General features: G+C 46.8%; 2 protein-coding genes across 2 annotated transcripts in view; one reads left to right on the top strand and one right to left on the bottom strand.

The window, feature by feature from the left end:
• Positions 1–2,959, top strand: part of CHTF18 (chromosome transmission fidelity factor 18) — a 42,951-nt gene extending 39,992 nt beyond the window's left edge. The window contains 2 exon segments of the mRNA XM_018567615.1: positions 891–993; positions 2,825–2,959. Of these exon segments, the coding sequence (XP_018423117.1) occupies positions 891–993; positions 2,825–2,958 (237 nt within the window). The 3' untranslated portion in view covers position 2,959.
• Positions 2,960–8,194: 5,235 nt separating this feature from the next.
• GNG13 (G protein subunit gamma 13) lies at positions 8,195–14,274 on the bottom strand. Its single transcript, XM_018567619.1, has 3 exons — positions 14,065–14,274; positions 8,806–8,942; positions 8,195–8,629 (listed from the first exon to the last, which is right to left on the bottom strand). The coding sequence occupies exons 2-3, from the start codon at positions 8,901–8,903 to the stop codon at positions 8,524–8,526; spliced, it is 204 nt and encodes a 67-aa protein (XP_018423121.1). The 5' UTR covers positions 8,904–8,942; positions 14,065–14,274; the 3' UTR covers positions 8,195–8,523.
• Between the last annotated feature and the right edge of the window lie 6 nt (positions 14,275–14,280).

Genomic DNA, 14,280 nt, shown 5'->3' with positions numbered 1-14,280 from the left:
CGAGGACATCACCCCCCCCCCCCCCCCCCACCTCTTTTGTGAACGGCACAGAGCAGGTTCAGGTATTGATACATCCCTTCCTGATGGATGACAATCTCGCCGTTCATGTTGGAAAATCAATGCAGCCGATGGCCGCGGCCCCTGGTGACGCTGGAATTGTCACTCACATGGCAGAGATAACATTGTGTAGACATTCTAGCCATCTGTCCCTGTCTGCTATGATAGGGAGCCGCCTTTGTCCCAGGAAACAAATGGTATTTTTCCACAGCAGCCAGTTGGGTTGAAAGCCAACATCTTCCAGGGCCGGCTTAAATCTGACCGTGACAGAACGCTTCCCATCTCCGAATACAACCTACAGCATGAAAATAGGTCTAAAACGAATCGCAAAAATCTGCATAGAACATGTTGATGTCATTCCAGATGTTGGTTTTAATCCTTGTATGGCTTTTGTTAAAATAATACCTGGTGATCCTTCTTCAGGCAGTCATGGAGTGACTACTATCTCCCAACTGTGCTCCTATGTTGTCACCTTGTCACATTCACCCAGGCAGAGGCTGCAAGTAGATATGCTGACACGCCATGTACAAACATGGTCCACCCTTGTCACCTCGGGAAGCCAGTTTGTAGCCGATGCTGGATATAGGACGTGAGGACACCAAGGGACATACCATCGCTGGAGCATAGGAGAGGAAACCAGCAGGAAGGAGCACTGTCACAGCCAGCCGGCTCCAAGGTTCAGGTGATTATAACTTTATTTTCCTCCTAGGCCAAAATGAGCAGTTAACCCTTGAGGTGCGGAGGTGTACCCACCGCAAGGGTTTATAAAAGCTTTGCCTGGAGTTGCATCACAGATATGACTTTTTTTATTTATTTTTGTTGGTCCCAGTAAGGTCGGAGTTAAAGCAGACAAAAAGCCAACCCTCCCGGAGGCCAGGCAGCAGAGAGGCCTTGGGTATGATTACCTCCTTCAGACTGCTATATTTGGGTTGCACGGTGTGTGCGTACCTTTATGATAGTAGACGGTGAAGGCAGATAAGAGACGCGCTGTATAGATTTGTGAGGGAAAGGATGACGACATGCGTAGATGATTGCTGCAGGAACGGGCCGCAGTCTTCAGCTTCACGCTTCTCACTCTTACAGGCCGCAATTCTCTGCTCTGAATTATAGATGAGAGCTCCTCCAGCGGCCTCATTATTTTATTTATATATCTTTAATTTGACAGTCAAATGAGCTGCTTCGTGTGCGATGTCGGCTGTGTTTGAAGCGCGCCCTCTCCACTCTGCACTTACCGTAAACTGTGCAGCGCTTCATCTCTTAACATACAATTGCCCTGACCAGATGCCGGAGTTGGAGATTGCCTGGTGCTTGAAAGGGAAACTGTAATGGATCTTTGACACCTTTTTATTTTCATTTTGTCTTATTTTAAAGCTCAGTTTAAATCGGCTAAATACATTCCACATGCATCAAAATAAAAGTCTTAGGGCCCGTGCACACATCTATTGGTGACATGTGTTGTACCACACCTGATCAATGCAGGTCACCGCTGGAACACATAGAAAACAACTGTTTATGTGTCCTGTTCACAGCACAGCGTGGGTGTGCTGGGCTGCAATAACATGCAAACATGCTGCGTTTTATCACAGTGCACTGGATCCCCACAGACAACGCTGGTGTGCAGGGACCTGAGCGTACGCATTGTACATGCCACGTAAAGTTAGAAAGAAAAAAAATGCAAACTGACAACTCCGGCAGTGTGTGATACAATGCACACCACCAGAGATGTCACTATGCATTAGCCCGTCCACTAAAGTGCAGCATTTCAGAGGACAGGCTAGTGTGAAGGGGCCCTTTTAAGAGCAGAAAAAACTACGCCCTGCCAGCATGCTCCAGAGAACCTTGCTGTGCGGTGTGGATGGGATGGTCTCTCTGCAGAGATCCGACACCCCCCCTGCTAAGTCAACTCCTACAGCTCTGAAATCAGCAATGCTTATGCTCCCTGCTGATAGGGGGAGCTCAAACGCTGCAGGTGTGTCAGACCTTTGCGGAGAGACCACCACTTCCACACAGTGCAAGGTTCTTTCTTTGGGAACAGCTGCTATTAAGAGTTCGGATTCTTTTGACCCACCCATAAGGACCGGTACCTGCCCACAAACTTGTGCATGCAGTAATTCTGAATTCTGCATGGGTTTTCACCAAAATCACATTTCCTGCTGATTTGGAAAGCTCTAGCTTTGACTCCGCAGGCAGCATGTCTGACCACTGCAGAGAGACCACTGCTTCCACACGCTAGCAGGGGGCCGGCTTCTCTGTTTGGGATGGGCCTGCTTTCTGAAGGAAATGATCTGTAAGACTTTGAAAACCTTTTTATTTTTATGCTGTTTCAACTCGTGTTTGCGCATTTCAGCTTGAGCTATTGTGCTTTGTAGCTCTGCAGATTGTTTTACAACAGGAGCAAAGGAGACCATAGAAAACCTATGCAAATGAGGCTACAGCTCCACCTACTGGTTGAAAAATAAGAATACAATATATTCATAGGCAGTATTTCTGTCCCAGATAGCTTCACATTTTGTTGGCCCTTATGGAAAAAGGAAAATATGAGCCTGACAAATGTGCCCGTCACCTTCAGAGTCTTGATAAATACCCTCCAGGGTTTTCAGAACTACAGAGGGCAGCAGGAAGCTCTGTGGGTATTTAAGGGGCGACGGGGGTCTGCTGTCATGTCATGCCCGTTCTTGTTGCTTTGTGGTGGAAGGCTGGAGTTTGATTTGGTAAGAGACTTCCAACCACCCCGTACAATTCATGTTCTCTGTTTTTATATCTGCAGTGGGTTCAAACCAAGAGGATCCTGTAGAGAAGAGGATTGGATCGGCCGTGGGGAACAGCCATGTTTGGTTTCGATTTAATGAAGGCGTTTCCAATGCAGTGCGGAGGAACGTGCACATTAAAGACTTAATGTGATATTTTTACATTTTTGTAAAGAAAAACAAATGTAATTTATAAGACTTTTCCCCAGAATGACCAGGACTCAGGCCATATGTGAGTTCTCAGCGGACATTTTTTGTGTCCATGTGGAGTGAAGATGAGAGATTTTTTGGGGATGTTGGACTGTACTACTTGTGCTCAGGTGAGAGCTTTCATCTCCTCACTACGTTAAGTTTCCGATCTATTATCAGGTCTGTTGATCTAGTTTTTGTATGAAGATAATAAATATTTTCCAGGAGCCGTTTTCATTTCCTTCCTTCAGTGCAGGTTTGGAAATTAAAGGAGAACTATGGGGTCAGGGCTTTTCCCCATAGTTCTCCTTAGGGTAACGGGAAGACACAAACTAGCGTCCTCCCGTCACCCTAAGCTCAGTATATCGCAAGCTACAGCTCACGGTATACTGAGATGCTGAAGCGGATCCGACAATTATGTATGGATCCGCCCAGCTGCGTGAGTGACAGCTGGCTCTGCCTATCTAGAGGCAGAGCCAGCTGTACCCTCCCCCGTCCAATCCGCCAGTCAGCGCTGGCAGAGGGGGGAATCCAGCCCCTACTCTGTCACGGCAGAGAGCCGTGACAGGATCGAGAAGTGAGCGAACGCCGGTATGTGTTCGCTCACTTCCCGATCTACTGAGCCGACCTGTGACAGTCTCATTGTCACAGGTCGGCTAGAACTATGAGGTGAGTGAAAAGCGCTCACCTCATAGTTCTCCTTTAAGCTTTGGACTGCACCATTGCAGTGTTTTTTCAGCTGTGCTGTGCTGCAGCTGGACATTTCCACCCAGTTGCTCTAATGCCAGAACATCACATACACTAAAGAGCCGGTTTGTCTGCTGGGTTTTCCATGTAACAAGACAACCTGAAATTTTGGAAACTGCAGCACATTGTGTGTTGTGTTGCTATGGGAAACGTTTTATGCCTTCTGCTCAGGGGTATAAAATCCATGCATGCGGTATGTAAAGGCAGACAGCTGGTGGGAGCTGGACCAAAGGCAATGAAGATGAAGAGATAGTGATCTTAATACTCCAGAGCCACAAAGTCTATCCGCAGCCAATACCCCAGGTTTGGGTGGCTGCTTTATGCCCAATTTACCTGCCAGCTTCTTAAAGGAAAAGCACGGGGTACTTTTCAGTGGGCACATTTTAAATTAATTTTATATTTTAATTGCCGTGTTTACCATAAAGTAGAACTGCAGCCTGGCTATAGTCAATGCCAATGTTTGAATATCTGAAAACGCAGGCTTTAAAGTTGGCTTGGATTCAAAAATGGAAAAAATATGCTATGGTATAGAACCGTGGTTCTCAACTGGTGGGTTGCAATCTTGTGTTCAGTTGGTCGCCGCATGCCTTCCACTGCGCTAGGTGAGAGGCTTCTCAGTCTCCCCTGGCGCAGCACTGTCAGTTCTCGTGCTGAGGAGCCATTCAAAATATGCTGCCTGGCGCCAAGTGTCAGCTTGAGGCGGGGTGGGCTGGGGGTATGGTGTCTGGATCGGAGTGACGCAAAACAAATGGCAAACGCACTCCTCAACTCATAACCAGCTTTCAAGCAAGGTGCACATGGATGGGTTTTATACAGTACAGAGTGTGCTGGGAAACTTTTTGCTGTTGTACTGTATAAAGCCCTTCCATGTGCACCTTGGTTGAAAGCTGGTTATGAGTTGAGGAGTGCGTTTGCCATTTGTTTTGCTTGACTGATTTGGCGCAGTGACACACTGGGGGTCTCAGCTGCCATTGTGATGTGCGGGGTCCCTTGTGTGTCCCTGTGCCTTTTAAGGAGGTTGGGCTGCCTCCTAGCGAACCTGCACCAAGATGGAGACTCTAATAGGTTAGAGTTAGGACCGCACTACACAGAGGGGCCTTGACGAGGTGGTGCGGCTCTCACATATTCTGCAGAAGACGTGTATCTAAAAACCTCTGTTTTTAACCTTAGCGGTGAGACAGGTTTTTTTAGCATGCTGGCTGGTGAGTGTGCTGGGAAACTTTTGGATCGGAGTGACGTCGCATTCTGGCACCTCTACAGGACGCACAAGGGAGCTGTACAAGCAATCCAAATATGGATGGCGCTCCACACTGGACTCCAGGCTGAGGATTCACTCCAGTTCTTGTAAGGTAGGGAGAATGGGTGGATCTTAATAAAATAAAAACATTCTCCTAATAGGTTGGACTTGATGGACTAATGTCTTTATTCAACCTCAAATACTATGTAAAACTATGTAACTATGTAACTATTTTTGGAGTGTGTATGTGTGTGAGATTGTGTCTGTGTGTGGCTGTCAGTGTTTTTGAGGGCCCATTCACAATAGTACAGTGCATTAATCACACAGTTCTGTGCGATTAATACACTGCACCATGCATTCTGGTGCGGGAGGTGCGTTGCCATTCATGTGAGCAGGTGCTGCTGTACCAAAACTCTGCTGTACCAAAACTCTGCTGTGTGAGAAGCAGTACTGCCTGTGAGATTTGAAGACTTCGCTCCTGTGCTGCTTGCTGGAGGTGACGCAGTACATGACAGTGCAGTGCAAGAATCTCCTGGCTTCTGCATCATTCATTCTGTGGGATTTTTCTTCCTCCATTGTTCCTGCTGCTTCATAGCCGTTACCCAATTAGTCATTGGGTGTGCACTGCTGACATGATGAAGCAAAGCCCTGCCTCTTCGCAGCGATGGCCACCTCCTCGCAGCGATGGTGCAATGTATGGTAAGGCGATAATGGTTAAAAGATCTGCAGGGAGTCAACAGGTAATACTGATGTCTAAACCTTTTCCCGCTCCTTGCTTTGCTGTGCACAGGGTTCAGGTATTCTTTCAAACAAGTCCTTACGGACCTTTCTAGCTGCAGGCACTACGGAGCAATTCTTAACTTTCAAGCAAAAACATGTACAATTTAGCAGCTTAACCCATTCTGCTGTCTTCTCCTATCAGTGAGCTGCCAGCGTGCAGGCCTTCTAATCTCTCATGTAAACTCACAGGAAGAGCAGAGTGCTGAGACCCGACTTTAAGCTCCTTGCAGTTTCTCTTGTGGACTTTGAGGATTAATTGCTCAACTGTACTTGCAGCTGAAGAGGACAGTGAGGGCTTGTTTTGATGCTTATTTACGTGTAAATATTTGAATTCTCGGAGCTTGAGAACAGATCTACTGCAAAGTGATTTTTCAAAGGCTTTCTCTTCTATATTTTTGTAATGTTAAAACAATACAGATGTAGATGGCTGAGTTAAACAGTGTGTGGCCCTGTCGGCACCCTCCCTCTTGACTCTTCCATTGACTTTTGTCAAAGGAGGTGGTCTGAAAATTCTTGCCCCAACAGTGTCTGCATCCAGTCTGATGCACATGCAGTTCGGGTGCTCCATCGACTGCTGAATACCATAACCAGCACCGGGAATCCTCCATCCATGCTGTTCTGGTGCTCCAGCGACTGCTGAATGCCATAGCCAGTACCGGGAATCCTCCATCCATGCTGTTCTGGTGCTCCAGCGACTGCTGAATGCCATAGCCAGTACCGGGAATCCTCCATCCATGCTGTTCTGGTGCTCCAGCGACTGCTGAATGCCATAGCCAGTACCGGGAATCCTCCATCCATGCTGTTCTGGTGCTCCAGCGACTGCTGAATGCCATAGCCAGTACCGGGAATCCTCCATCCATGCTGTTCTGGTGCTCCAGCGACTGCTGAATGCCATAGCCAGTACCGGGAATCCTCCATCCATGCTGTTCTGGTGCTCCAGCGACTGCTGAATGCCATAGCCAGTACCGGGAATCCTCCATCCATGCTGTTCTGGTGCTCCAGCGACTGCTGAATGCCATAGCCAGTACCGGGAATCCTCCATCCATGCTGTTCTGGTGCTCCAGCGACTGCTGAATGCCATAGCCAGTACCGGGAATCCTCCATCCATGCTGTTCTGGTGCTCCAGCGACTGCTGAATGCCATAGCCAGTACCGGGAATCCTCCATCCATGCTGTTCTGGTGCTCCAGCGACTGCTGAATGCCATAGCCAGTACCGGGAATCCTCCATCCATGCTGTTCTGGTGCTCCAGCGACTGCTGAATGCCATAGCCAGTACCGGGAATCCTCCATCCATGCTGTTCTGGTGCTCCAGCGACTGCTGAATGCCATAGCCAGTACCGGGAATCCTCCATCCATGCTGTTCTGGTGCTCCAGCGACTGCTGAATGCCATAGCCAGTACCGGGAATCCTCCATCCATGCTGTTCTGGTGCTCCAGCGACTGCTGAATGCCATAGCCAGTACCGGGAATCCTCCATCCATGCTGTTCTGGTGCTCCAGCGACTGCTGAATGCCATAGCCAGTACCGGGAATCCTCCATCCATGCTGTTCTGGTGCTCCAGCGACTGCTGAATGCCATAGCCAGTACCGGGAATCCTCCATCCATGCTGTTCTGGTGCTCCAGCGACTGCTGAATGCCATAGCCAGTACCGGGAATCCTCCATCCATGCTGTTCTGGTGCTCCAGCGACTGCTGAATGCCATAGCCAGTACCGGGAATCCTCCATCCATGCTGTTCTGGTGCTCCAGCGACTGCTGAATGCCATAGCCAGTACCGGGAATCCTCCATCCATGCTGTTCTGGTGCTCCAGCGACTGCTGAATGCCATAGCCAGTACCGGGAATCCTCCATCCATGCTGTTCTGGTGCTCCAGCGACTGCTGAATACCATAGCCAGTACCGGGAATCCTCCATCCATGCTGTTTTGCACGGATTGGGGGAACCGATGGACCTCAACGCATTTATGGCCAGCTTTAGTGTTGCGTTCCCTTTCATCTTCGATCCGTCACCCCATGTATCTTGGCACAGAGTGCCATTGTGCTATACCTAGTGGCCAAGTACTTGTCATCTACACATCGAATCCAAACACAGGAGGATGGGATAGACACCGACAGAGGAAAAATGTACCAAGAGTTTATTATTCGATATTAATCTTATTCATTTTTTTTACAATTTCTCTGCATTTAGCTCTTTGGAGAAATAAAATATATAAAGAGGGTCTTGCAAGTCCCATGAGTATATAATTCCAGTGACCTGAAAAGCATAGTATGTTTAATATAGTGCATAACCTGGAAGGTACAGTCAGGGGGCGCTGTAGAGACGGCTGCACCGGGGCATTAAAGCATCCCAGGGTTGCTACGGCCCGAGACTGTAATTTTTATTGCTGTCATACCACCGTGACAAGCAGCTGTGCCCTACGCTTCTAACCTAACCCCCTTTTCGCTGCAAATCGGCCCCTTAATCTACAAGTTCATTGCTACGCTTCCTAGCCACTCTATACACCTAAAATGAAAAGTAATAAAATGATAGACCTCTTCATTACAGCACAGCCCCCCCCCCCCCCCCATCTAAGCTATGGTGGGGAGACTGGTTACTGGGGTGACAGCATCCCCCCCTTCCTGCAATGTGTAAATTCTGCTGGAGCAATGCAATGTGATCAAATAGGTCTCTTCAGCTGCCTATCTGGACTCTAATCTCTAATATCAGAATCTAGTTACATTCAGAGTAGATGAGAGTTGGGGGGGGTAGGGCAGAGGCGGTCGTTGGAGCCTCACAGGATGCTGCACTTTCCTCGCTCCACCCAGGGGTTATTCTTCATCAGCTCCGGGTTCAGGAAAGGGTCGTTGGGTATTCCTTCGTCAATCCACTTTAATAATCTGGCAATGGAAACATAATTGGCTGTTATACTCAATGACTTGCACTCTTTGACGGGTCATCTGGGAACTTTTAAGTGTGTCCAGTGGTCAACTATGTAACTGCAGCTGTACCAGACCATGCAACTGAAGGTAGAAAGGCCACCAAGATGGACCATTGGATCCCCTGCCATACTTACTCGGGTATAGACTTGGAAGACATCTCTCGCTTGAAAGCCAGCTGATACTTTAGACTCTCCACCTCCTTCTTCATCTGCGGTGCGTCCATCTCATCCATGGTGACCAATAGAAAGGGGTAAAGCCAGCAGAGAATACACTAGAAGATAAAAACTGATGGTATTATAAAGAACCAGGACACAGAAATAACACCGTTGTCCCCCGGTATCATTAACTTGTCAATTTCAATCTGCAGCCAGCTGTTACTGGCAAAATAATTAAAATGTTGGCAACGCTAGGAGTATTCTACACCCCGAGACACCCCTCAGAGATCTCATTCCCTGCTCACATGTCTAGCTATTTTTTCCAGCCGTTAGCAGTTTTGGAATTACCACAATAGGACTGTTCAATGTGATAATAGCCCTGCAGACCCTTCCACTAAGCCAGGGGTAGCCAAACTCTGGCCCTCCAGCTGTGGTTGAACTACAAATCCCATGAGGCATTGCAAGATTCTCACAGCCGCAGACATGACTCCCGGAGAGAGATGCATCATGGGATTTGTAGTTTCACCACAGCTAGAGGGCCGGAGTTTGGCTACCCCTGCTCTAAGCACTCCCGTTCCTTTCAGTTTGAGGAAGTTACTCCAGAGGCCTTTGTAGCCACATAATAGAAGCAGGTAAGAATCTGCAATGACCTTTCCTAAATTCTAGGGATGCACCAATACCGGTTCTTCAGTATCGAGCACCGATATTTTTTATTCCTGCACTCGCCGATATCGGGTAGCGGTGCATTGTGCGCCGATTATTAGGAAGTCGGGCGGCACATCATGACCCGCTTCCTGTGTGGCCAGGAAGTCAGCTTCACATGCTCCTAGGCAGCCTGGCTTCCTGACCCATCAGGAAGCCGGGAGGCGGGTCATTACGTTCTGCCCGGCTTCCTGATTGGAGAGCAAGCCGGCTCCATTCTCCCTCGGCACTGTCGGTCAGAGAGAGATCTCCCTCTGACCGGAAGTTCTGGTATCGGAGTTAAGTATCGGAGCATTTGGCCCAAATACTCGGTATCGGCAGCAATACTAGTATCGGTGCGTCCCTACTAAATTCCTTTGGCCATAGTTCAGGATGAGTTTTCTCTCTGCACCTTATGTGTATTAGCAGGTTTGGCCATGCAATAAACAGAGGTCGGGTGTACTGGGCCATATTGTACTGGCCAAGTCATTCCGGCATTCAGTATGTCAGAACCATTACACAAGTACTACAAGACGAATGCTTCCAAAGTTCAAATATTCTCACTGCAATACTTGTGCTCCTAAACACCTCACTTATTACAGTCAGAAGGGGTCATGTTAATATCAAGAGCAACTACAACCAACAGCTAACTCGGTAATGAGAAGCTGAGCTGTTATGAACAGTTGGGTTTTGATGTTCTATGAGGAACCGTTTTGGTCCACTGCAGCCAAGGGAGAGAATTTAGAACTTCTGGTGAACATTGAAATCGTCAGTTAAATAGATATCTCTGAGGGGTCAGAAATTCTGTGGTGGGTCTATTTGTCTTTTAGAAGGCCATTTGTTATTGGGCTTATATGTTGATGCCCACCCTGGCCCCAACCTTGACAACGTGACCCCCCAACAGTCAGGAAGCTGATTTCAGCAATGGCAGCCTAAATATTTTTTTAGCACAGTTTTCCTTCCTTCCTTCCTTCCTGGAGGACCCTCCAAATATTAACACTAATATATGCCTGATATGTATGATAACTCCTTAGACAAGTGTAGACCTCCCCCCCAGTACTAAGTGAAATTAGAACACTTCCCAGTGGACTCAACAGACACTTCAAACATCTGTAGCAGCATAATATAACCGGATAGGTGTTGTATTCAAGTTACAAAGTGGATTGTGTCACCGTCTTGATTTAAAGGGTCCCTGTCACCATGCTAAAAAATATGAATCCATATCTGGGGGACTCGGCTTTGAATATTTTGTTGGAAATGAGAAGAAAACTATCACAAAACATCTAGATTGCATGCCAGTCTTATGTCTGTGGGAGGCACCAGACACCCCGGTCTGTCTAACTCTGTTTTTCTCAGCCAGTGTGCCATGGCATCCTGGGGTGCCTCCTGGCTTCCTCAAGGTGCCTTGAAATCACCCCAAAATGGTAGGACTCTAATATGAAGGGTGACTGAGGAATCTGATGTGAAGGGGGCCTCTGATGTGAAGGGTAACTGAGGACTCTAATGTGAAGGGGGCTTCTGATATAAAGGGGAAGGGGGAGTCTTCTGATATGAAGGGGGAACCTCACTTTTTTGTTTTTTATGGGGATCCCCCTTAAAATCCATTACATTTTAGACTGTGGGGTGCCTCCTGACTTTTCATACTTTTAAATGTTGGTGTGACTGAAAGAAAAGTACCGGTCTAACTGATCTCCGGTTAGATGTTCAACAACAGAGTCCAATAACCCTGTCCAATGCTATTTGTTTTCTCCAGAGCCCCCGGAGCGTGACTCCATAGCATTAAACATGTACGCACAGCTGAGACCAGCATACATTATTATTTGGAAAGCTGGCCGAGGGGCGTTTGGCTAGTACCAGCACACCCATTGACCCTCACAGAGCTATGGCCGGCTTTACAACACAAAGGTTACCAGTACCGAAACTGCCATCATGCAGGGCACATTTTCAGTGGCACGAAGCTGAAATAAATGACGACAGCTTTTAAACTCTCTTTAATAACGGGTCATCATTTCAGTGGAACTTCATCACATCAGCGTGCCGATATGAAATCTCACATTCATTCATTAAACAAACGTCTTTTGCTTTCTCTTACAATTCCTGTTTTTCCTGGATGAGTGAGGCACTGGTGATGTAGTCCTGGCCTCACGAATGTATCCTGAGAAGGTTACATCACCAGTGCCTTCCCGGGGAAATCTCATCTGTAAACTGAAAAATCTCACACAATCTCAGGGAAAGGCATTTCTCCCCCTCAGATGATTTGCACTGTCACATGTTCCAGGAGACGCAATGCAGTTGCTATTGTACAATATGTGTTGTGTGCATGAATAAAATGATCACTTCTTGAAGATTTAACCACGGTGTGCGGGTGACATACTTTACTAGATGTTCTAGGACAGGCCTCTTTCACTTGCGGGACCCCATATGGGGTTGCGACCCACACTTTAAGAAGCACTGTTCTAGGAGAGAGACCCAGAGTCCCAGGAAGTAAAGGGAGATGTATTCATCTGTCCTTAGTGAAAATGGTCACCACAAGAAGAATGAAGAGGGGGGGGGGAAATAAGGCATGCAAAGAGTTAAAAACTGGCCATTATCTAGAAGTAGCTGTTTGGGGATTGTCATTACTAAACATTTCTAAAGGGGCCTTTGTTGTTAATATTTAGAATAAGGGAGAATTTCTTCTTTAACCTCTTCCAGCGGGTTCAGGTAAATGTACGTCCTCCGCTGGAAGTGGTTATGCCAAGAACAAGGCTGCTGCAGCCGTGTTCTTGGTACCGTTTTAAACAGCCAGCTGTTTAAATACAAGTGATCCGGCATCTGTACAGGCGCCGGGTCGATTGTACGGTGCGGAGCAGATCTCTGCTTCCTCAGCTTCTTTGGGGTCACAAGGTGATGTTGGGGGTCCGAAAGACCCCTGATGTCTCCATAAAGAGGACCTGTTGCCTATGGGAAATTTTGATTATTGTAGTTTTTTGCGGTTTCACAGGCAAACGCAATTTTAAGGCATGACAAGTTTGGTATCTATTTACCCGATATGACCCCGTCTTTTATATTTTACCAAAAAATTGGGTATCATATTCTGTTTCTGTGCACTAAATTTCATTTTAGTGTATTTTATCCTAAATATACTTGTTTGATAAACATTTGTGCAAATACCGTGCGACATACAAAAATTGAAACTAGCATCTTTTTTATTCTACAGGGTCTCTACTTTCAGAAGATATATAATTGTTTTGGGGGTCTGAAACTGTTTTCTAGCCCCAAATTCTGATTTTATCAAGTGTGTGCTAATGTAAGAAATTGCTTCGGGCAGCAAGTGGTTAATGAGTCTCCTCATAGGTAACCAAGAACATCATGTGGCTGGATGAGGACCACTGCTCTATATGTACTTTGATTTCCTGGAAAGTTGTTCTTCTACCATCTCTCTTATTTCTCCAGGAACAAATCTTAGAATGTATTCGCCAGTCTTATAATGCTGACTGAAGTAGAGGATTGGACTGTGCTAGATGACTCATGCAGAACATTTATGGACGATTATAAATAAGATTCACAGGAAAACTTTCTGCAATCTTAAATGACACAATCTCTAGATTCAAGAAAACGTGGGACCCGGAGATACAAATTTACATGTCAGCGGACTTTGAAATTACATTTACTAGATAGAGGTTAGTGTCTGAGGACTAAGATGTAAGATATCAATTGGGGAAGGGATGTGGGAATGGGGGGTTGTTGTTATTTAGATCTGGGAAGAAAGGGTGAGGAGAATGATGAATGGGGGTAATAAGGATACAAGTGAAGAAGGTATCTAGACATTTGAAAAGATTATAAGGGGTATATATATTTTATGTGCAATCGTTTGCGTATTTACTCCCTTACTAATGGAGAAGAATGATGTTGAAAGTTGGAAAAAAATTAAAAAAAAATAAAGATTGAGATGAGATGAGGATTGTGCCTGGACTCACCCCAATCACCCTTCTAAACTCCGATCCGTATCATTAGAATCTGCCCACACACCAGAAGAATTTCCTCTGACAAGATTTGTTTTCATTCAGTTTTCTAATAGTGTGATGGGGTCATATCCACAATGGCTTTCCACCGCAGAGATGAAAAAAACCCAACAAATTGAAGGAGTGTGATGGAATTCTTTTGGCCCAGGACGATTCTTCTTCCACTCTTCTAGAATACTTATTCCTAAGGATCTCAGATCTGATCCTTCTATAAAGCTGAGTTGCTCATACCCTGCGATCCATCTCCATCCTTCTATAAAGCTGAGTTGCTCATACCCTGCGATCCATCTCCATCCTTCTATAAAGCTGAGTTGCTCATACCCTGCGATCCATCTCCATCATTCTATAAAACTGAGTTGCTCATACCCTGCGATCCATCTCCATCATTCTATAAAGCTGAGTTGCTCATACCCTGCGATCCATCTCCATCCTTCTATAAAGCTGAGTTGCTCATACCCTGCGATCCATCTCCATCATTCTATAAAGCTGAGTTGCTCATACCCTGCAATCCATCTCCATCCTTCTATAAAGCAGGGAAGTCGGACTCTCTTACCTGGGCTCAGGCAGACCTCAGACACGCCAAGTCCTCCTCTTGTCCTCTCTGCTCGGTGTGCTCAGATCCCGCTTTGCATGAGCTCTCGGCACAAGTCGAATGATGCACAGGATTTGAATGTGATTTGAATGTTCCACCGGGCCGGGGAAGGCAGGCTGGCAGTTCTGTAAAGTGGCTCTTGGAGACGGCCCTAATAGGCATGTAGCGCAGGTGTGT

Source organism: Nanorana parkeri, unplaced genomic scaffold, assembly GCF_000935625.1.
Source record: "Nanorana parkeri isolate BGI_ZX_2015 unplaced genomic scaffold, ASM93562v1 scaffold1075, whole genome shotgun sequence".
NCBI classification, from domain to species: Eukaryota; Metazoa; Chordata; class Amphibia; order Anura; family Dicroglossidae; genus Nanorana; species Nanorana parkeri.
Note: the sequence above shows the minus strand (reverse complement) of the source record. Positions and strands in the feature narration are given on the sequence as shown.

Coding starts and splice junctions, on each gene's coding strand:
- GNG13 (XM_018567619.1), bottom strand. CDS start 8,903: ATGGATGAGATGGACGCACCGCAGATGAAGAAGGAGGTGGAGAGTCTA. Junction 8,630..8,805: donor TCTTCCAAGTCTATACCCGA/GTAAGTATGGCA, acceptor TTCCATTGCCAG/ATTATTAAAGTGGATTGACG.